Genomic DNA, 22,843 nt, shown 5'->3' on the forward strand with positions numbered 1-22,843 from the left:
AGACAGGGACTGGCCCTGCCCCCAAGTCCAACCAGTGAGAGCTTCATAGCCAAATGGGGATTTGAACTTGTCTCTCTCCCAGGTCCTAGTCCACTGCTCTAACCACTACACCGCACTGCTTCTCTCTCAAGGGCAGGATCCGCATTCAGGAGTGCCTCTCACCTGATCACCTCGTTGTAGATCTCCACCATGCTGAGGCTGACCGAATACTTCCAGGCGTCACGCTTGGCCTCCATCTCCTGGTAGAGGGCTTGCAGCGCCCGCTGGCTGATCCCAGGGTTGTCGGAGACGCCCTGGAAACAGAAAGACCCTGAGGGTCCCGCCCGAAGCTCAGCGGGAGGGAGTGTCTGCCTTGCATGCAGAAGGCCCTGGGTTCAAGTCCTGCCATCTTCAGAGGGGCTTGGAATCTCTCCAGCCTGAAACTCCACAGCTGCCAGCCAGTGTGGGAGATACTGGACTAGATTGATCAATGGTGCTAGTCAGTACAGTGGTACCTTGGTTCCCAAATGCCGAAAACCCAGAAGTAAGTGCTTTCCAGTTTTCGAACGTTTTTCGGAAGCCGGACGTCCGATGCGGCTGTCGGCTATTGTTTCTGGGTCGCCTGCACCAATCAGAAGCTGCGCCTTGGCTTTCGAACATTTCGGAAGTCAAACGGACCTCCGGAACGGATTAAGTTTGGCGCTTTTGTTTTTGCTATTTATTTTGGGTTTTTGTTTTTGAGGCTTTTTCGGTTAATTTGTTTTTGTGACTGTGTGGAACTCAGTTCAGCTACTGATTGATCGGTTGTGTGACTGCAGAAATGGATAAAAGCCCCCCATCCAAACAATGACTGTCATCGGTACAGGTAAGGAAAAATAATTAATTTTAACTTTTATCATCTACAAAAACAAAAACAAAATCTACTGAAAGCCACATTTCTGATTTAATCAGCAAAACCCAAGTGGTTTGCTTTCTAGGCTGCATTTTGCATGGCCAAGGGGTGTCATGAAGGGCTCCTTCCTCACTGGATCGGTAGAAGCTCCCTTGCACACTGAAAACTTGCATTTCGATGAGAAAAATTGAGCCCAAACCTCCCCCATACGCATGGATGCAATTTGTTCTTCTTCCACGCTGGAAGCCTTTGAGCAAGCAAGACTATAGCTACAGTCTGAAGTGGTCATGTCCAAAAGAAGCCTTGATACTTGATTCTGCTGAAGGAGCCCCTCACCTTTGGGGAATTCCTATCCGGGGAAATATGGTTTCAGCACTGCTATTTCTGCAATTTAAGAAAATGTAATATCGCAATAGAGGGACGCGGGTGGCGCTGTGGTCTAAACCACAGAGCCTAGGACTTGCCGATCAGAAGGTCGGTGGTTCAAATCCCTGCAACGGGGTGAGCTCCCATTGCTCAGTCCCTGCTCCTGCCAACCTAGCAGTTTGAAAGCACACCAGTGCAAGTAGATAAATAGGTACCACTCTGGTGGGAAGGGAAACAGCGTTTCCTTGCTCTGCTCTGGTTCGCCATAAGCGGCTTAGTCATGCTGGCCACATGACCTGGAAGCTGTACACCGGCTCCCTCGGCCAGTAAAGCGAGATGAGCGCCACAACCCCAGAGTCGGCCACGACTGGACCTAATGGTCAGGGGTCCCTTTACCTTTAATATTGCGATACAGGAGCAGCTTTGCCCCAAACAAACCATCTCCTTCCGAAGAGACCACAGAGGCAGAACTTCTGTGTGTGTCTATACAGTGGTACCTTGGGTTACATACACTTCAGGTTACAGACTCCGCTAACCCAGAAATACTACCTCTTTGAACTTTGCTCCAGGATGAGAACAGAAATCGTGCTCCAGTGGTACAGCGGGATGCCCCATTAGCTAAAGTGGTGCTTCAGGTTAAGAACGGACCTCCAGAACGAATTAAGTTCTTAACCCGAGGTACCACTGTATCAGGACGGCAGCTTAAGAAAGAGACGCGCAGCCAAACTCTACAGTTCTGTGATTCCAGGAATGTGCAAAAGTGCCCAGCAAGCCCGCCAAGTGAATTAATTCAGGCGCATTCGGTGCACGAAACCCCCTCGCTCGGGTGTGCCATGCACGACGGTTCCGTGTACCCCAATTCCCCCGAGGCTCATCCTATGGGCTGGCGGGTGAGCAAGCGCCTACCTCCATGGTGTAGGTCTTTCCGGACCCTGTCTGCCCGTAGGCAAAGATGCAAACGTTGTACCCATTCAGGCAGGACATGACCAGCGGCTCGATCTCCAGGAAGACCTGCAGAGGGGGCAGAGAAGGCAGAGCTGAGCGAGGGGCACCCATGCGCACGGGCACAGGCGCACAGAGGCTGTGAGGCAGAGGTCAGGAGGTGCAGTGAGGGCCGGTGAGGACGTGAGCAGCGTGTCCGTCTGTGCCGGGGGTTTTACCTGCTGCTGTGGCAACCAGGAACTCAGGCTGGGCAGCGGCTCTCTGGGTGGTACCTAGACGTTGAGGGGTCACAAAGCAGCGAGGGAGGGTCAAGCTGTGCACCAAACCAACAGGGCGCCTGGAGCCCAGGAGAAAAAGCATCCCCTCTGACCCTGACGACGATTCCCATGCACACAAACACAATGTCCTGTTCCAGAAGCGGCATCCGGGTGATGCAAAGGTGCTCCTAGCTCAACATGGTGCCGTACCACTTACTGTATTTTTTGCTCTATAAGACTCACTTTTCCCCTCCTAAAAAGTAAGGGGGAATGTGTGTGCGTCTTATGGAGCGAATGCAGGCTGCGCAGCAATTCCAGAAGCCAGAACAGCAAGAGCGATCACTGCTTTCCTCTTGCTGTTCTGGCTTCTGGGATTCAGAATATTTTTTTTCTTGTTTTCCTCCTCCAAAAACTAGGTGCGTCTTATGGTCTTATAGAGCGAAAAATACTGTAATTCCCATTCCTCCTTTATAAGGAATCAGTCCACCCAACCTGCGGAACTCCCTGCCTATTGACAGCAGGCAGGCGCCTTCCCCTGGTTCTGCTCGCGTTCTGGTGTGTAATGAGAGAGGAATTACACACCAGAATTTTATAAAATTCAAGCTGAAAAATCCCACACACTGCACAGGGGAGTCGTTCCCACCCACCCACCACCCACCTCATCAGTTTGGTTGCCCCTTTCTTTTTCTTTCTTTCTTTATTTTATTAAAGATTTTCTTGATTTACAAAAGTGTTTGCAATGTCTCTCTCTCCCATGTAACATTTTTACACATCAGTTTGATTTGTTGAGTCATTAGGAAGAAAAGGGGGAACGAGGTGGGGGGGAGAGAGATGGGGGGGTCGGGTGGCGATGTTTCTATTTTACTTACTATATGTAGGGTTTGGTGTCAGCGTTGCTTGTGCAGGTTCTTTGCTGTTCGCTTGTGTTCCTTTGGTGGTGAGAGAGGTTGGGGTTGGCCGAGGGTGTGGTTGTTCATTTGTGGTTGGGTGTGGTGGTCTTTGTTTTCGTGTGTGAGGGGGGTGGGTGGGTGTTTTGGGTCAGCTTAGCCATATTGATTTGTATGCTGTCGGTGGATTTTGGTCATTGTCTTGTTGGGCTGTGTATGTGATAAAGGGGAGCCATACGGGGGCGAGTCCTCTTCTTCTGTTTGTCCCCGTGTCAGTTTCAGTTTATTGGTTAATTTTTCTAGTAAGGCTGTTTCCCATACTATTTGGTACCATTGGTCCATGCTTACTCCTGACAGGTCTCTCCAGTGTCTGGCTATGGTGTTTCTGGCTGCTGAAAGTAGGTGGGTTATGAGTTCTTTGTGGTGTAAATGGGCATTGTTGTCTTGGAAGATGTTTAGTAAGGTGGTGATTTCTAACCATACGAGAAATAAGTAAAATAACCAAGCAAGTACAGTGGTACCTCAGGATGCAAACGGGATCCGTTCCAGAGCCCCGTTCACATCCCGAACGGAACGCAAGACGTGCGCGGGTCGCATTTTGCCGCTTCCACACATGCACACAACGTCATTTTGAGCATCTGTGCATGTGGGAGTGGCAAAACCCGGAAGTAACGCGCTCCGTTACTTCCGGGTTGCTGCGGAGTGAAACTCAAACGCACTCAACCCGAAGCACATTCAACTCGAGGTATGACTGTCTTGGTTGCGCTTTTCTGAACCTTTTCAACATCCATTTCGAGGAGAGGCAACCAGAACTGGGCAGAGTATTCCAAATGCTGTTTGGCGGTGGGACAGGTGACCTCAAAAGACAGTGGCCTCCCCTTCGTCAGAGGTCAGATGGCCACTTGCCGAGGAATCCTTCAGCTTTGATTCCTGCATCACAGGGGGTTGGACTAGATGACCACCTGAGGTCCCTTCCAACCAGGCACTTCTAGGATTCCAACAGAGCCCCCCTCTTCTGGCTGCCACTCAGCACCTGCTCACCATGCTCAACTGCGAAGGCCCCGAATCCTCACCCACCCACCATGCCAAGCGCCCGGTCTTGCCGTGCCGCTTTTTGGACCAGTGGGATGCTGAGATCCTCCTCGTTTTGAGGAGGGAGAGGCGCACGGAGCATCGGACAGAGACACGCTCCGAGGGCAGGGGGTCCTCACCTCCTCCTGGGTGGCCTGCGGCAAGAAGACCTTGTCCAGCTTAAAGGTGCGCTCCTTCCCTTTGTAGGAGGCCGTGACGCAGCCGTCGTCTGCCGGGTCCGCAGCCACCGGGGTCTCCACTTCCCCTCCCTGCTGTTCATCCTTGCTCAGCGGCTTCAGGCGGCACAGAACCCGGATGTTTCCTGCAGGGAAAGGTGGGATGTTTAGGGAACAGCAGCATCGACACCAGGGACGTGGGTGGCGCTGTGGGTTAAATCACAGAGCCTAGGACTTGCCGATCAGAAGGTCGGCGGTTCGAATCCCCACAACGGAGTGAGCTCCCATTGCTCAGTCCCTGCTCCTGCCAACCGAGCAGTTTGAAAGCACGTCAAAGTGCAAGTAGATAAATAGGTACCCCTCCGGCGGGAAGGTAAACGGCGTTTCCGTGCGCTGCTCTGGTTCGCCAGAAGCAGCTTAGTCCTGCTGGCCACATGACCCAGAAGCTGTACGCCGGCTCCCTCGGCCAATAAAGCGAGATGAGCGCCGCAACCCCAGAGTCGGCCACGACTGGACCTAACGGCCAGGGGTCCCTGTACCATCGACATCACCCATTTGTTTGCATGCATCTTTCCCACCAAACTAGGGCGATGGTGACGGTAGTAGCTGCAGTTCAAAAGTCCTGTCACTGTACAATCCGTTCCCGGCCCAATCCATTCGCCATTGACCCACAGCTCAATTGCGGCCACCTCAGGGGTGAAGAGTGCAGCCAGAGTTGACCGAGTGATTGGAGAGGGCGAGAACAGCTGCCAGGGATCCACTGGATCCATATTCAGAGATCTTGTCTATTATTTTTTTAAACTGTTAAATTGCTCAGTAGCTTTGCTCTTTTTCAAAATAATAAATAAATTAGTTTTTCAGTTTTAGAGTCAATTATCCAACAACCAACATAAAAACAAGATTCCCAAAAATCTCATGAATTTCTCTCCTCCCCTTTGTGGGTCCTTTCGTTAACCATTTCCTCCTGCATCTTTTATAATAATCCAAAATCTTTTACATCTCCATTATAGCCAAAATTCACCATTAAACTACAAGTGTTATGCTAACCCTACAAGTGATTTTAGCTGTTTGCAATGGTTTTTACGATAAATTATAAATTTCCCCCATTCCTTATTAAAATTTTGGTCTGCCAGATTTCTGATTCTTCTGGTGTCATTTTTGCTGTTTCGGCATAATCCATCAACTTGATCTGCCATTCTTCTCTGGTCAGGACTTTAGTCTTCTTTCCATTTCTGGGCCATTCACTTCCGACCAGCTGTGATCGCACAGATAAATAGTCTTTTCTGCTCCCTTGGGATTTCGGCACCTCAGAGATCTCGGTGGAACGGACCTCCACGGACGTGGGTGGGCTCCTCTTCCCTGCTGGTTCTTAAGCAGAGGTTGGGAGTCCATCTCTCTGGGATGCTGCAGCTGAGATTCTTCAACGGCCGTTTATAAAATTATCCAGGGCAAGGAGAAAGCAGATGGTGCTGAATGTTGGAAGATTCAGGGCACAGAAAAGGAAGCGTTTCTTCAGGAAGCACAGAGTGGAACTGTGGAACTCCCTGCCACAGAGGCAGTGATGGAAAATATTAGAACACATTTCAATTTGGATGAGCCAGATTGAATTGTGCTCTGTATTTTTCGCTCCATAAGACGCACCTAGTTTTTAGAGGGGGAATGCAAGGAAAAAAAATATTCTTTAAAGGGAGCGCTGGGATGTATGCATCCCAGGATCTGCTCAGCGCTCCCTTTCGCGAGCCGCGTGGAGCGTGGTTCTTTAAAGGGAGCGTGGTGCTTGCGGGCTTTTCTGGTAGGTGGGGGAAGGGACTGATGGGCTGCCCTCTGTCCCTTCCCCCACCTCCCGGAAAAGCCAGCAAGAGCCGCACACTCTTTAAAGAGCTGCGCCAAGCGTGTGTGAGGCTCTTGGGGGGTTTTCCGCAAGGTGGGAGAAGGGACTGACGGGCTGCCCTTCTCCCTCCTTGAGGAAAAGCCCCCAAGAGCCGCACACATGCTCCACGTGGCTCTTTAAATGGAGCGCTGAGCAGAGCCTCCCGCCTGCATTCGCTCCATAAGACGCACACACATTTCCCCTTACTTTTTAGAAGGGAAAAAAGTGCGTCTTATGAGATGCTTAAGAAAATGCAAATAGGGATTGATAATTGGAAACGGATATTTATAATAATAGGTTAATATATGGAGTAAGGATAAATGTTAGAGGGTAAGGATTTGCTGAATCTAATATTTGAACTGGAATACAAAATGGGAGGTGTGAGGAGGTCAAGAAACTAGTGAAGAAAATATAAGATTTGAAAATATTAATCTATTTTTCGTTTTGATTTTTGGCTTTTCTCTTTGTTCTTATTCTTTATTCTTTCTTTTTTCTTCTTTCTTCTATCAACTGTTTTTCTACTGTGTATCTTTTATTTGTCTTGTTTTTGTAGCTTAAATGTTGGAATTTGTTTTTATTGTTTGGGAACATTAATAAATATCATTTTTTTTAAAAAAAAAGTGCGTCTTATGGAGCAAAAAATACAGTATTGTCTTTAGAAACTCACATGAGTTTGCAACTAGTTTTCAGCAAAGGGGAATGTGATGCTCTGATGCTCAGAACCTGCTTGCAGGTGACAAGAGGATGCTAAAGTAGGTGGCCCATTGGCTTGATCCAGCCAGCCCTCCTTATGGTCCCTCGCCTTTTCCCCACGGCCGCCGCACGCTGGTTCCTCCCCCCCCGCCCGCCCCCTGCGCCCTCCCCACTTGCGGCACCTTTCAGCTCCAGGAGCTGGTCGTGGTACTTCTTCCGCAGCTGGACTTCCCGCTGGCACCTTTCCTGCAGCAGGCGGTTGGCGTGAGAGACTTCGCCGATGGCTGAGCACATCTGGGGGCGAGAGGAGAGAGAGGGTGGGATTTTGGTGCCAGCGAGGCCAGCGCCACACGCCGGGCCACAAAACCAGGAGGAAGAAGCAGTTGAGAGGGAATCTAAGGTTTAAAGTGGAAAATGACTCCGAATAAGGTACAAGGAGGGCTCAGCGTGCACAGTAAAAGAAAAGGGTTGAGTCACTGTTTCAAAGACTGTAGTTAGATGACAGAAGGCGGTTGAGAAGAGGATGAAACTGCCAATATATATTTTGCCTGCATTTTTTTTTTTGCCTATACAGTGGTACCTCAGGTTACATACGCTTCAGGTTACATACTCTTCAGGTTACAGACTCTGCTAACCCAGAAATAGTACCTCGGATTAAGAACTTTGCTTCAGGATGAGAACAGAAATCGCGCAGCAGCAGCCGGAGGCCCCATTAGCTTAAGTGGTGCTTCAGGTTAAGAACAGTTTCAGGTTAAGTACAGACCTCCAGAACGAATTAAGTACTTAACCTGAGGTACTACTGTATAGTATTATAAACACAAATGGCTCCATATACTTGTCTGTAAAGGCAAGCAACACACACACACACACACACACACACACACATATATATATATGGAAAAGAAGCATCAACCTGGTCTGTCAGTCTCAATCCATCGCCCCAAGCAGCTTCTGGTCCTGCTGCCCTTCTCTGCCCCATGCCGTCACGTAGACTAAAGAGGAGGGGCAGCCCAGATCCCCCCCCCAAATACCCCTGCTTGGAGCCTCCGCTGCCGCCCCTTGCCCCTGAGCCTCACCTGCTGCCGAGCCTCGTTGAGGGCTGCCTCGTAGCAGTCTGCAAAACTGCGCACCTGCCCGCGAAGGCTGCCATAGTCGGATTTCATGCCCCTGAGGAGGGGCTGGAGTGTGTCCAGGCGCTGGCGGACCCCTGGAAGGGAAAGGAAGAGAAACATTGGCTTGCCATGTTCACAACCTGCCCTTCCTCGGAGCCCCGTGTCGTGTTTTGAACTCACAACAACCCTACAAGGCAGACTTGCGGGCCAAGAGAGAAGGCCACACTGGACAAAGGCATTGAAACCAGATTTCCGGCACCCAAACCCTTATCTTCTCTAGAACCTGGATGTAGTGTGAGTGATAGCGTCGTGCAGTGGTTAGAGTATCGGACAAAGGACCTGCGAGAGAAAAGAGATCAAAGTGGGGTTATTTTTGTTGTGTGCTTTGCGTTTTTCGTTTTGTAATCTGAATGCTGTGGACCGCCCCAAATTCTACGGATGAAGGGCAGTACACAAATCAATCAATCAATCAATCAATCAATTAAGACAAAAGGTAAAAAAGTGGTTATAGAAATGCGATGAATTTGTGAAAGATATGTGGAAGTCAGAATGAGGGAGGGAAGGAGGTTGATGCTCTTTCTGAGCAATACTTTAAGTTATGGATTTGTGTAATGAAAATGTAATGAAATATGGAAAACTCAATAAAAACTAGGTAAAAAAATAAATAAATTCACTGGGTGACCTGAGACCATCACACTCTCTCAGCATAGTCTACCTTACAGGGTTGTTGTGAGGATTGAATGAGGAAGGGGAGAACAAAATATACCTTCCAGAGTTCATTGGAGGAACGGGTGGGATGGAAATGCAAGGAATAAATAAATATACCGTAGTTTTCACTCCATAACACGCGTTTTTTTCCTCCTAGAAAGTAAGGGGAAATGTCTGTGCATGTTACGGAGTGAATGCTTCCCTCCTCCGTGGTTTCCAGTGGGAGAAGAGCCGCTGAATGGGGAGGAGAGAGGGACAGAGTGCCTGCTTCTTTAAAGGAGCAAAGCGAGAGGGGAGAGGAGGCTCCTGTCCGGTTGGCTCCTTTAAAGCAAGCAGGTTCTGCTTCTCTCCCTCCTCCCCACTCAGCGGCTCTTCTCCCGCTTTGCTGGAAATAGCAGGAAAGATTTTCAGCTCGCTAAGGGGGGGGGGGAGAGAAGTAGAGCCTGCTCCACGCGTGCTCCTTGTCCCTTGAGTCCTTTTCCTTCCCTCCCCACTTAAAACGTGGTTACAAAGCACAGATCCACTTGGATCCTCAGGATTTTTGCACTGGGTCACCCCAAATTCACCATCAGATCACATAGCATGTCCATGGCTACAGTTTGCACGAAAAAAATCACACACACACTGTTACCTGGGGCTGCAGTGGTGCAAAAACATGGTTACAAACATGGATCCACATGGATCCTCAGGATTTTTGCATTGGGCTACCCCAAACTCACCGTCAGATCACATGTCTGTGGCCACAGCATGAACCACAAAAATCATACACCCACTGTTTCCTTTAGAATATTTTTTTTCTTGTTTTCCTCCTCTAAAAACTACATGCGTGTTATGGTCGGGTGCGTGTTATCGAGCAAAAAATACGGTAATCCTTACCCAGTTCCCCATCTCTTGCCCCAGCCCATAGTTTGAAATGGGTTTGGGGACACACACACACAGCCAAGACCTTGCTCCCCATCCCAGCTACCTGCCAGCTGTTCTCGCAGGTGCCGCAGGTGTGTCTCAGAGCACTGAGAGGCTTCCCTGATGGCCTGTTCCTTCTGCGCCTCCAATTCGTTGATCTCACCCAGCAGTTCCCGACGCAGACCGGCAATCTCAAAATCATAGTCGGAGATCTGCCAGGGAGAAATCCCACTTGAGAATCTGGGGGTTCAGGGGACACGGTGCAAGGACCACACAGCTCAGGGATCACAGAATTGTAGTGTTGGAACAGCCCCCCCCCCGGTAGGGTTAGCTAATGCCATAGAAGACAAAATGGGAATTCAAGGTGAGCTTAGAACAGCGGTTCTCCACCTGTGGGTCCCCAGATGTTGTTGGACTACAACTCCCATCATCCCTGAGCTCTGGCCTTGCTATATAGGGGTGATGGGAGTTGTAGTTCAACAATATCTGGGACCCCCAAGGGTGAGAAAGGCTGGCTTAGAGCATGGGTAGGCAAACTAAGGCCTGGGGGCCGGATCTGGCCCAATCGCCTTCTAAATCCGGCCCGCATACGGTCCGGGAATCAGTGTGTTTTTACATGAGTAGAATGTGTCCTTTTATTTAAAATGCATCTCTGGGTTATTTGTGGGGCCTGCCTGGTGTTTTTACATGAGCAGAATGTGTCCTTTTATTTAAAATGCATCTCTGGGTTCTTTGTAAAGGTAAAGGTAAAGGGACCCGTGAACATTAGGTCCAGTCGTGGCCGACTCTGGGGTTGTTGTGCTCATCTCACTTTATTGGCCAAGGGAGCCAGCGTACAGCTTCCGGCTCATGTGGCCAGCATGACTGAGCCGCTTCTGGTGAACCAGAGCAGCGCACAGAAACGCCATTTACCTTCCCGCCAGAGTGGTACCTATTTATCTACTTGCACTTTGGTGTGCTTTTTGTTATGTACTGAAGTTCTCTCCCTGGGCCAGCAGGGGGATACTGTAGATAGTTATGCAAATGAAGGATCGAAAGTGACGTTCAGTGATTGGATAGTTTTAGAAAGTTGCAACAGTTGCATTGTTCTGGAGCTCTATATAAGCAGGCTGACTGAGCTCCTCAGTTCAGTTCTGTTCCAGCTTACAAATAAAGAGCTGTTTTGGAAGAATCGCCGTGTCGTCTGATATGTTCGCCCACAACCTAACGCTTTTGAACTGCTAGGTTGGCAGGAGCAGGGACCGAGCAACGGGAGCTCTCCCTGTCACCGGAATTCGAACCACCGACCTTCTGATCGGCAAGTCCTAGACTCTGTGGTTTAACCCTCAGCGCCACCTGTGTCCCCTGGATTATTTGTAGGACATAGGAATTCGTTCATTTCCCCGCAAAAAAATATAGTCAGCCCCCCACAAGGTCTGAGGGACAGTGGACCAGCCCCCTGCTGAAAAAGTTTGCTGAACCCTGCCTTAGAAGATTGGAGAACTGGTCACAAGCTAACAAAATGAATTTCAGTAGGGACAAATGTCAGGTTCTGCGCTTAGACAGGAAGAACCAGATGCACAAATATAGGATGGGAGAACACCTGACTTACTAGTAGCACATGTGAAAAGGAACTAGGGGTCTTGGTGGACCACAAGCAGAACATGAGTCAACAGGGTGATGCAGCAGCAAAAAAAGCTAATGTTATTCTAGGCTACATCCACAGAAGTCTAGTGTCCAGATCAGGCATAGGCAAACTCGGCCCTCCAGATGTTTTGGAACTACAACTCCCATCATCCCTGACCACTGGTCCTGCTAGCTAGGGGTGATAGGAGTTGTATTCCCAAAACATCCGGAGGGCCGAGTTTGCCTATGCCTGGTCCAGATCAAGGGAAGTCATAGACCACTCTATTCCGCCTTGGTCAGACCACACTTGGAATATGGTGTCCAATTCTGGGCACCACAGTTTAAGAAGGATGTTGGCAAGCTGGAAGGTGTGCAGAAGAGGGCGACGAAGGTGACCAAGGGTCTCGAAACCAAGCCTGATGAGGAACGGTTGAAGGAGTTGACTATGTTTAGCCTGGAACAGAGGAGACTGAGAGGAGATAGGATGGTCGTATTCAGATATCGTCATCTCGTTACCTTGTGCTTCAGCCTTGCGGTCATCTCTTCGGAGCTCTGCAGTTGCTCTGCCAGCTGCTGGCATCTCTCCGCCTGGGCGTTCAGCTGCTCCATCAAGGCACGGTTCCGTTCCTCGGCCTCTGCCACAGCCTGGAGGCTACGGGGGGAGTCCACCTCCACCGTCTTGGTGATATACTGCGGGGGGGGGGAGCTAGTCAGGGTCTGTGATGTGATAAGACCCTTCCCTCTGCAAGGTGGGGGAACGTGGACAACAGACAGGCAAAACGCAGGTAACTGGGTGTTGTCGATGTTCATCACTATTCCAGGGACGGACTTTTGCCTCCTGAGCAAGGACGAAAATGGGCACCTCCTCCTAAATATTTCTTGTTTTCACAATAATTCATTTTAGTGCAGCTGCTTTTTAGAGATCCTCTCGGTAGGTTCCCATATAAATATAGGTTTTATTATTATCTTTTTTATTTTTAAATTTACTTACATTTGGTTTTCTAAATTACAGTTCGACAATCACATATCCAACGTACAACATAAAGGCAAGATCCCCCAAAATCTTCCATCCTCCCTTTGCGGGGCCTATTGGTAAATATTTCCTCTTGCATCTTTTATGACAATCCAAATCTTTTACATCTCCGTTATATCTAGAATCTACTGTTAAACTACAAATGTTCTTCCAAACCTACTAACGATTTTAACTGTTTACAATTTCTGAATCTTCCAGTCATCTTTGCAATTTCAACAAAAAGGTTTTATTATCTGTGCTTTTCTTCTAGAGAAAAAGGTGCTGGTACCATGTACCCCTGAATAACCCCAGAAAAAACACACATGATTGTGGGATGTGAAACACAAGAGCAGTCAAGTACAACATTCCTAGAGTGAACATGTTCACGCATGGGGAGGAATGTTTGTCCAGCCAGCAGGTAAACCTCCTGTTTCCTTCTGGGCTGGGACAGACTTCCTTTGCATGTGACTAGAGGTGGGCGTGGCCTCACCTGTGCAGGTAAGGACAAAAGCACAGGGCAGGGCAGCCATCTCTCTCTCTTTGACTACATGCATCCAAGAAGCAACATCTGCTTAGCCAAAGATGCTTTCTTGCTTCCAGCCAAAAGAGTCTGTCTCCTTATGAGATAGTTTCCAGGTGTATGTTGTTTTTCGAAGCTAAGTCTGCCTTCTGGGATCTGATAGTGAATAGAATGTGAGTGAGTAAACTCTTTTTATACTTTTATAGAAGACTGTGTCGTGTCTTATCTTTTATGAGGGGATAAGGGGGAAATACCAGAACAGTTATTATAGAGGCTTTAGCGAGCCTGAGCAAACGCATCCGCTGCAAATTTAAAAAGGGGAATGTTACTCTGCTAAATTGTAATAATAATAATAATAATAATAATAATAATAATAATAATAATAATAATTTATTATTTATACCCCGCCCATCTGGCTGAGTTTTCCCAGCCACTCTGGGCAGCTTCCAATCGAGTGTTAAAAACACAAGTTGGAAAGGCTATTATCGAACAATATATCCTCTCCAGCATCCCTGAACATTCCCACAATGGTGATGATGGTGCCCGCCTGACCCGGCACTTTGTGCAGGGCAACGGCCCACACAGCCCTAAATCCGGCGCTGCCTGTTCTATCCTTTGTCCACCTCCTCCTCTCTTCCCCTCTCTGCCACTTCTCCTTCCTTCCTTCTCCCAGGAAACTGCCCTCCCAACAGTCCAAGTAGAGCAGAGACTTGGCCTCTCTCCTGGAGAAGAAGGGGGTCTCTTTCAGAAGCCCTGGGAGTGGCGCTTGCGGCTGGAGGATGGATGGCGGCTAACAGATTGAGGCTGAATCCTGACAAGACAGAAGTACTGTTTTTGGGGGACAGGGGGTGGGCGGGTGTGGACTCCCTGGTCCTGAACGAGGCAACTGTGCCCCTGAAGAACCAGGTGCGCAGCCTGGGAGTCATTCTGGACTCACAGCTGTCCATGGAGGCGCAGGTCAATTCTGTGTCCAGGGCAGTTGTCCACCAGCTCCATCTGGTACACAGGATGAGACCCTCCCTGCCTGCAGACTGTCTTGCCAGAGTGGTGCATGCTCTGGTTATCTCCTGCTTGGACTACTGCCATGCGCTCTACGTGGGGCTACCTTTGAAGGTGACCCGGAAACTACAACTAATCCAGAATGCGGCAGCTAGACTGGTGACTGGGAGCGGCCACTGAGACCACATAACACTGGTCTTGAAAGACCTACATTGGCTCCCTGTATATTTCCGAGCACAATTCAAAGTGTTGGTGCTGACCTTGAAAGCCCTAAACAGCCTCGGTCCTGTATACCTGAAGGAGCGTCTCCACCCCCATCGTTCTGCCCGGAGGCTGAGGTCCAGTGCCGAGGGCCTTCTGGCGGTTCCCTCACTGCAAGAAGCCAAGTTACAGGGAACCAGGCAGAGGGCCTTCTTGGTGGTGGCACCCGCCCTGTGGAATGCCCTCCCACCAGATGTCAAAGAGATAAACAACTAGCAGACTTTTAGAAGACATCTGAAGGCAGCCCTGTTTAGGGAAGCTTTTAATGTTTAACAGACCACTGTATTTTAATACTCTGTTGGAAGCCGCCCAGAGTGGCTGGGGAAACCCAGCCAGATGGGCAGGGTATAAATAAATTATTATTATTATTATTATTATTATTATTATTATTATTATTATTATTATTATTATTATTATCATTACTCTAGCAGCCGGAAAGGGGTCCTTGAGAGATGGGGCGGCACTCACCTGCACTTCAGGGGGGCGGCTCTTCTGCGCCTCCAGGGAGAGCTGGAGCCCTCGCAGGCGTTCGTCCAGGTGGCGCACCTCCTCCTCCTTGCGCCACTGCAGCCGGTCCATCTGCACCTCCAGGGACATCAGCTCTTCCACCTTCTGCTGCAAGGTGGCCTCCAGCTGCTGCACTTTGGTGCGGAGGTCCTCATTCTCCTGGGAAGAGAAGTGTGGGAATGTTCAGGGAGGCAGGAGAAGATGTATTGTCTATTAACATTCTTCCTAACTTGCAGTTCACACGACAAAAGGAAGATGGAGAAGAAGAGAAAAGAGAGAGAGATGGCTGCGTGCCTTGTGCTTTTGTTTTCCTAGAATGGACATGCAAGGGGATGTTTGGTCCAGCCAGATGAAAACTTCCTGTTTCCTCCTGGGCTGGGACATACTTCCTTTGCATGTGACTAGAGGTGACCTTACCTGTCCAGGTAACAAAAGCACAAGGCACGCAGCCATCTCTCTCTCTTTTTGACTTCCTCTCGTCACTGGAGCAACATTTTAGGTAGAGATGCCCTGTTGGCTTTCAGCCAACAGAGGACAAAGAGGCTATCTCCATATGGGGTAGACTCACATGTATATATTTGTAGCTAAGTCTGCCTTCAGGGATCCATCTGTGAACTGATGATGATGTGAGTAAACTACTTCTATATATCTTAAATAAGATTGTGGCGTGTTTATTCTTTCAAGAGGGAAATAAGCGATCTTACCAGGAATCTATATTGAAAAGCTTAAGCAAGCCTGCAACCAGCTACCTGCTCTGCGTTTAAATAGTAATAATAATAATAAATTTTATTTATACTCCGCCCTCCCCAGCAAAGACCGGGCTCAGGGCGGCTAACACCCAATATAAAACAATTGATTGAAATACAACTTAAAAACAAGATTAAAATACAACATTAAAAAGCAGCCTCCTTTCAGTAGAAACTCAAATCCAAAACTTTTGGGGGGAGGAAAATGTCAAAACTCCGCTGAATTATAGAACTTGCTAGCAGAAGTTAGGAAGGATATTAATAAACAATATATCCTCTGCTGCCTCCCTCAACAGTCCCAGAAAATTCAGGTCTGGAAAGGACAAAATAAGAGAGCCCCCTTAGTGCAGTGGTTAGAGTGTTGGACTAGGACCAGGGAGACCCAGGTTCGAATCCCCGGGTGGCCTTGGGGGCCATTCGCTGCCTCTAGGGTTTCCCTATTTCAAAAAGTAAAAACCAGGACACCCTGAAAATTGTTGCGCTTTTTTTTTTTAGGAAGACCCTTGCAGGGTTATTTTAGGAATTAAATGAGGAGGTGGGGAGGAAAGGGGGTCTCTCACCTTCACCAGCTGTGCAGGGGGCTGCGCGGAGACAGTGGCCAGCTGCTGCAGGAGCCCCTGGGTGATATTTAGGCTCTGCTTAAGCCCCTCATTCTCCACCGTCAGGTTGTGGATCCGCTTCTCCGAGTCGGTCACTCCCTGGGGGGGGGGAGACAAAAAAACAGAGGGTTTCCTTAGAAAGGGAACCCCACCACCACCAGCACCACCTCTATAATTCCAGAATTATAGAGCTGGAAGGGATCTCCATGGGCATCTAGGCAACCCCCTTCAATGCCGCAATCCATAGCTGTCAACATTTCCCTTTTCTTGTGAGGAATCCTATTTGGAATAAGGGAATTTCCCTTAAAAAAAGGAAAAGGTTGACCACTATGCCGGAATCACAACAAGGGTGTGGGATGTGAAACACAAGAGCAGTCAAGTACAACCTTCCTAGAGTGAACATCTTTACACATGGGGAGGAATGTTTGTCCAGCCAGCAGGTAAACCTCCTGTTTCCTTCTGGGCTGGGACAGACTTCCTCTGCATGTGACTAGAGGTGGGCGTGGCCTCACCTGTGCAGGTAACGACAAAAGCACAGGGCAGGGCAGCCATCTCTCTCTCTTTGACTACATGCATCGAAGAAGCAACATCTGGCTTAGCCAAAGATGCTCTCTTGGCCTCCAGCCAAAAGAGTCTGTCTCTTGATGAGATAGTTTCCAGGTGTATGTTACTTTTCTAAGCTAAGTCTGCCTCCTGGGATCCAATTGTGAACAGAATGTGAGTGAGTACAGTGGTACCTCGGGTTAAGTACTTAATTTGTTCCGGAGGTCCATACTTAACCTGAAACTGTTCTTAACCTGAAGCACCACTTTAGCTAATGGGGCCTCCCGCCCCCATCGCGGCTCCAGAGCACAATTTTTGTTCTCATCCTGAAGCAAAGTTCTTAACCTAAAGCACTATTTCTGGGTTAGCAGAGTCTGTAACCTGAAGTGTATGTAACCTGAAGCATATGTAACCCGAGGTACCACTGTAAATTCTTTTTATACTTTTATAGAAGACTGGTCATGTCTTATCTTTTATGGGGGAATAAGGGGAAAATACCAGAACAGTTCGGGACGCAGGTAGTGCTGTGGGTTAAACCGCAGAGCCTAGGACTCGCCGATCAGAAGGTTCAAATCCCCGCGACGGGGTGAGCTCCCGTTGCTCAGTCCCTGCTCCTGCCAACCTAGCAGTTCGAGAGCACCTCAAAGTGCAAGTAGATAAATAGGTACCACTCCGGCAGGAAGGTAAATGGCGTTTCCGTGCACTGCTCTGGTTCGCCAGAAGCGGCTTAGTCCTGCTGGGCACATGACCCGGAAGCTGTACGCCGGCTCCCTCGGCCAATAAAGCAAGATGAACGCCGCAACCCCAAAGTCGGCCACGACTGGACCTAATGGTCAGGGGTCCCTTTACCTTACCAGAACAGTTATTATAGAGGCTTTCACTAGGCTGAGCAAACGCATCCACTGTGAGTTTAAAAAGGGGGAATGTTACTCTGCTAAATTGTGAACTTGTTAACACAAGTTGGAAAGGCTATTATCAGATAATATATCCTCTCCTGCATCCTTGAACATTCCCACAAAGAGGAAACCCTGGCAGAGGGCCATCTCACCTCTGTTTCAAAACCTCCAGAGTCCTGCACTGTTCCCCACCCCCTGCTATGGGTGCTGCCCCAATACTCAGGCTCGGTTCTCCCCGGTCCCGAGTGCGAGGACCACGTGGGGAAGGGGCTCCAGCTCTCCTCACCGTGCCCATGCGAAGCCGTTCCAGCTCCTCCTCGCGCTCCTGGATCTGCTGCTTCAGCCCCTGGATCTGGTGAGGAAGGAAGAAGAGGAAAGTCACCCTCCCTCTGCCCCACACTCCCCCGAACCCCACTCTTTGGGGAAAGGCAGGAAACAGACCTGCCTCATCTCGTCAGGGTCTCCTTCACACAGGATCATAGACTTGACATCTTTCCGCAGGGCTTGCAAGACCTGGCCTTTGGTTTGGACTCGGTCTGACCCTTATGTTTCCCTCCCCTTATGATTTATAGGCTACTTTAAAATGAGGCTGCATTTTAAATTGCATTTTAACCTGTATTTTAAATGGGGGTTTTTTTGGGGGGGGGCATTATGTTTTTACTGTGATTTTATTGGTATTAGCCGCCCTGAGCCGGGGAGGGAGGGGTATAAATAAAATTTATCATTAAGAAAATTGTAAACATCTGAGAACGTTTGTAAGTTTGAATTGAAATGTTTTGTAATGTAGGAACTGATTTACCGATAATATGGTGAAATATTATAATTTGACAACGGGTAAGTAAGTGCTTATAGAAATGCAAAGAATATGGAAAGTTATGTGGAAGTCTGAAAATAGGGAGGGAAGGAGGTTGATGCTCTTAGAGAGTAATATATTAAGTCACAGAATTATGTAACAAAATGTGAATATGATTTAAGTGGAAAACTCAATAAAAATTATTTTAAAAAATAAAAAAATATTATTTATTATTATTGTTGTTATTATTATTATTATTATTATTATTATTATTATTATTATTATTATATCAGAGAATCTCAGGGTGGTAAGGGATCCCTAAAGGTCCTCTAGACCAACCCCCTTGCAGTGCAGGGACTGCAGTTCAAGTATCCCTGCTTCTCTGGGGTGCAACCAGATTGGGCAGCTGAGCAAAAAGAAGCCAGAGTGCAGCCCTTGTGGCTAGTAGCCGCCAATAGTAGTAGTAGTAGTAGTAGTAGTAGTAGTAATGATAATAATATATAATAATATTTTTTATTTATACCCTGCCCTTCCCAGTTCAGAAAACCGGGCTCAGGGCGGCTAACAACAAATTTAAAACACTTAATTGATGTTACAAAAAACAGCATAAAATACAGTATAAAACGTAAATAACAATAAAAAAAAATCAATTTAGGGGGGGAAATCCATTCAATAAATATTAGATAATCCCCAGAGCTAGCTGGCTAAATTAGTCCTATCTGGGCCAACGAGGAGACCAGGGGAGAATTAGCTGTGGGACCCCAGAGCGGGGAATCTTCATAAAAAGGGGAGGAAGGGGAATAAAAGATCAGGCTAAGTTCAAATTGAAAGCCAGGCGGAATAGCTCTGTCTTGCAGGCCCTGCGGAAGGAGGTTAAATCCTGCAGGGCCCTGGTCTCCTGGGACAGAGCATTCTACCAGGTTGGAGCCACCACTGAGAAGGCCCCATCCCTGGTGGAGGATAGTCTGACTTCCTTAGGGTCCGGGACTTCTGAACTATGGTTATTCATGGACCTTAAGGTCCTCTGTGGGGACGACCAGGAGAGGCGGTCCCGTAAATACCAGGGCCCTAAGTAGTAGTAGTAGTAATAATAATTTTATTATTTATACCGTGCCCATCTGGCTGGGTTTCCCCAGCCACTCCAATAGCCCTCTCCTCCTCCAATCCTCTTTTAAAGCCACTTCGGTTGCTGGCCACCACTGACTCCAGTGGCAGGGAGTTCCGCCGTTTAACTACCTGCTGAGCAAAGAAGCCCTTTCCGTATGGGCCCCATTTCACAACGGCCTCGGCAGCTGGCTTGGCCAGTGTTCAGGGGCGATGGGAGCAACTGGGCACAATGGCAAAAGGGAGGCAGCGAGACCCGGCCCCTGGTGACCACCCCCAACGCCTCCCCGGCCCTCCGCCTCACCTGGTGGTGGAAATTCCCAGCCAGCCGCTGCTTCTCTCTCTCCCGCACTTCCGCCTGCTGACGGAGGCCTGTCACCTCTTCTGACAGCCGGCTCCGCTCGCCCTGGAGGGTGTTGATGGACTCCACCAGCTGATGCACCCCAGCCGAGGCCACCGGGTAGAGCAGGCAGGCTGAAGGCAGCTTCACCCCTGAGACAGAGGAGGAGAAGGGATGGAGCCCCTGGAGATGCCACCACAATGAATCTTAGGACCCCCAAAGGTCATCCAGCCCAACCCGCGGCAACGCAGGAATCTCAACGGAAGAATCCCATCCCCTCTGATGGAAGCTAATTTCGTCCAGGCTTATACATCTACTTCTGCTTCATTGACTATGCAAAAGACTTTGACTGTGTCGACCACAGCAAGCTATGGCAAGTTCTTAAAGAAATGGGAGTGCCTGATCACCTCATCTGTCTCCTGAGAAATCTCTATGTGGGACAAGAAGCTACAGTTAGAACTGGATATGGAACAACGGATTGGTTCAACATTGGGAAAGGAGTACGGCAAGGCTGTATATTGTCCCCCTGCTTATTTAACTTATATGCAGAATTCATCATGCGAAAGGCTGGGCTGGATGAATCCCAAGCCGGAATTAAGATTGCCGGAAGAAATATCAACAACCTCAGATATGCAGATGACACAACCTTGATGGCAGAAAGTTACAGATAGGTAGCCGTGTTGGTCTGCCATAGTCAAAATAAAAAAAAATCCTTCCAGTAGCACCTTAAAGACCAACTAAGTTAGTTCTTGGTATGAGCTTTCGTGTGCATGCACACTTCTTCAGATACTTCTGTTTCAGTGTATCTGAAGAAGTGTGCATGCACACGAAAGCTCATACCAAGAACTAACTTAGTTGGTCTTTAAGGTGCTACTGGAAGGAATTTTTTTTATTTTGATGGCAGAAAGTGAGGAGGAATTAAAGAACCTTTTATTGAGGGTGAAAGAGGAGAGCGCAAAATATGGTCTGAAGCTCAACATCAAAAAAATGAAGATCATGGCCACTGGTCCCATCACCTCCTGGCAAATAGAAGGGGAAGAAATGGAGGCAGTAAGAGATTTTACTTTCTTGGGCTCCATGATAATGGCAGATGGTGACAGCAGTCATGAAATTAAAAGACGCCTGCTCCTTGGGAGAAAGGTGATGGCAAACCTAGACAGCGTCTTAAAAAGCAGAGACATCACCTTGCCAACAAAGGTCCGTATAGTAAAAGCTCTGGTTTTCCCAGTAGTGATGTATGGAAGTGAGAGCTGGACCATCAAGAAGGCTGATCGCCGAAAAATGGATGCTTTTGAATTCTGGTGCTGGAGGAGACTCTTGAGAGTCCCATGGACTGCAAGAAGATCAAACCTATCCATTCTGAAGGAAGCCAGCCTCAGAGATTCTTCTCTCGAAAATACATGTGAGAGGCATTTATGGAGGCATTTGCTAATTAACAACACATGCTGGGTCCTAAAAATTGGATTGTTGAAATTATATCAATCTTTACTTCCTCGTTTGTTGCTTTTCCTATAAATCGATACAAATTGGCAGGGGAGACCTAAAGCAGCCCTGACAGGTGGCCACACAACCTGTCAATTATGTTATTTAGTTTCCTGTCAATCATGTTGCTTACAGACACACACACGTAGGAAATACAGAAGCACCTTAGATAAAAACTAGTAGAATATTGCAAAATATATAGGGGACAGAGAGGCAGATCAGTGGCCCACCCTATCCCCACCAATATTTCTCTGATGAAGATAGGAAAAGCAGGACATTTTGGGACAAAATCAGAAACCGGGATGGCTTCTGTAAATCCGGGATTGTCCCTGGAAAATACGGAAACTTGGAGGGGTGGGATCCTGCCACCCCAGGGAGGAACCTAGGGTGGATCTTCACGCAGAAAAAAACCGCGCTATAAAGAAGTCATAAATTAAATTGTTATAACAAAATAAAAAATCTCTATGCAAAATCACACAGAGAAGTTTTTGCTCTACAGCGCCATCTGGTGTTGCATGTTTATAATGCATTTAAAACGCTGCTTTTTCAGCTAATGTGGCTGAGTTCCTACTGTGCTTGGGGAGGGCACCTGGGCTTGATATTTTCACCCCCTCCCATTGCGAGAATCTCCTGATCTGATGGTGACTAGATGGCTGAATGAGAGATGCAACACTCATGCAAGCCAGTAGTTCTTTAGTTTGCAGTAGCTATTAGAAATAAAAGGAGTTATGCTTCACAGCTAGCTTTCGCGTTATTTTTACTCTGTATGGGTCTGGTGCTCACAATGCAAAGTTGTGGGTCCAGTGCACTGGGACCTGTTTTCCAGGACTGGAAGGTCTCTGAAAGTGCTCCATGATCCACGAAGAAATAAAGAAAATATTAAGAATATCATATAGTAAAAGGCCAGAGGCATTCCTTTTAGGAATTTTAAATGATGATATTCCAAAAGACAAAACTAAATTTTTCTTATACACAACATCCGCAGCAAGAATCCTGGTGGCTAAGTATTGGAAAAGGAATCAGTTACCCACTAGGGGAGAGTGGCTATGTAAGCTTTCAGAATATTTAGAATTAGCCAAATTGATAAATATAATAAGACAAAAACCAAAAAGTGAAGTGAAAAAGGAACGGGAGTGCCTAAATGAATACCTCAAAAGTCAAGGTTCGAGGGCAGAAGTCTGGCTGAGTCTGGAATAACCTTGTGAAGTGAAAGGATATGAAAGAAGGATTTATATCTAGATGTTAGGATAGAGATGATCAGGAAAATAGGAGGACACAATGAGAGATAAAGGAGGTGCTGTGGGATTGGTGGAAGTCAATGTTTGTTTTTTCTTTTTAGTGTTTATATCCTTAACTTGTAAGATATGGATTTGTTTATTTTAGTTGTTGTTGCTTTTTTAGTTTTTCGAATGTTGGTTTTTGCGTGTTGTGTATTGTTCTTTTCGTGTGGTTGTTGTGTGGGAAATACTAATAAAATGTATTTAATAAAAAAATTAAAAAGGAAAAAGTGCTCCAGTCGCCTAGCCCGGTCGGGGAAGAACCTGTTACTGAGCCCAGTCGCTGCACATCGGTTGAAAGCC

At 47.9% G+C, this 22,843-nt stretch overlaps 1 protein-coding gene and 1 long non-coding RNA gene across 2 annotated transcripts in view; one reads left to right on the top strand and one right to left on the bottom strand.

The window, feature by feature from the left end:
* The window catches only part of LOC310713255, a 258,239-nt gene that overhangs the window by 161,457 nt on the left and 73,939 nt on the right, over positions 1-22,843 (top strand). The window lies entirely within an intron of this gene.
* KIFC2 (kinesin family member C2) overlaps positions 1-22,843 on the bottom strand; it is a 34,364-nt gene that overhangs the window by 7,955 nt on the left and 3,566 nt on the right. The window contains exons 4-14 of the mRNA XM_083516631.1: positions 19,746-19,933; positions 17,831-17,896; positions 16,067-16,204; positions 14,722-14,919; positions 11,978-12,151; positions 9,921-10,068; positions 8,210-8,340; positions 7,316-7,427; positions 4,535-4,716; positions 2,144-2,248; positions 163-293 (exon numbers count right to left, since the gene is read on the bottom strand). Coding sequence (XP_083372757.1) covers positions 163-293; positions 2,144-2,248; positions 4,535-4,716; positions 7,316-7,427; positions 8,210-8,340; positions 9,921-10,068; positions 11,978-12,151; positions 14,722-14,919; positions 16,067-16,204; positions 17,831-17,896; positions 19,746-19,933 — 1,573 coding nt within the window. The remainder of the gene's footprint in view (positions 1-162; positions 294-2,143; positions 2,249-4,534; positions 4,717-7,315; positions 7,428-8,209; positions 8,341-9,920; positions 10,069-11,977; positions 12,152-14,721; positions 14,920-16,066; positions 16,205-17,830; positions 17,897-19,745; positions 19,934-22,843) is intronic.

This window comes from Podarcis liolepis, assembly GCF_965112155.1.
Source record: "Podarcis liolepis genome assembly, chromosome: 8".
In the NCBI taxonomy this organism is placed as follows: Eukaryota; Metazoa; Chordata; class Lepidosauria; order Squamata; family Lacertidae; genus Podarcis; species Podarcis liolepis.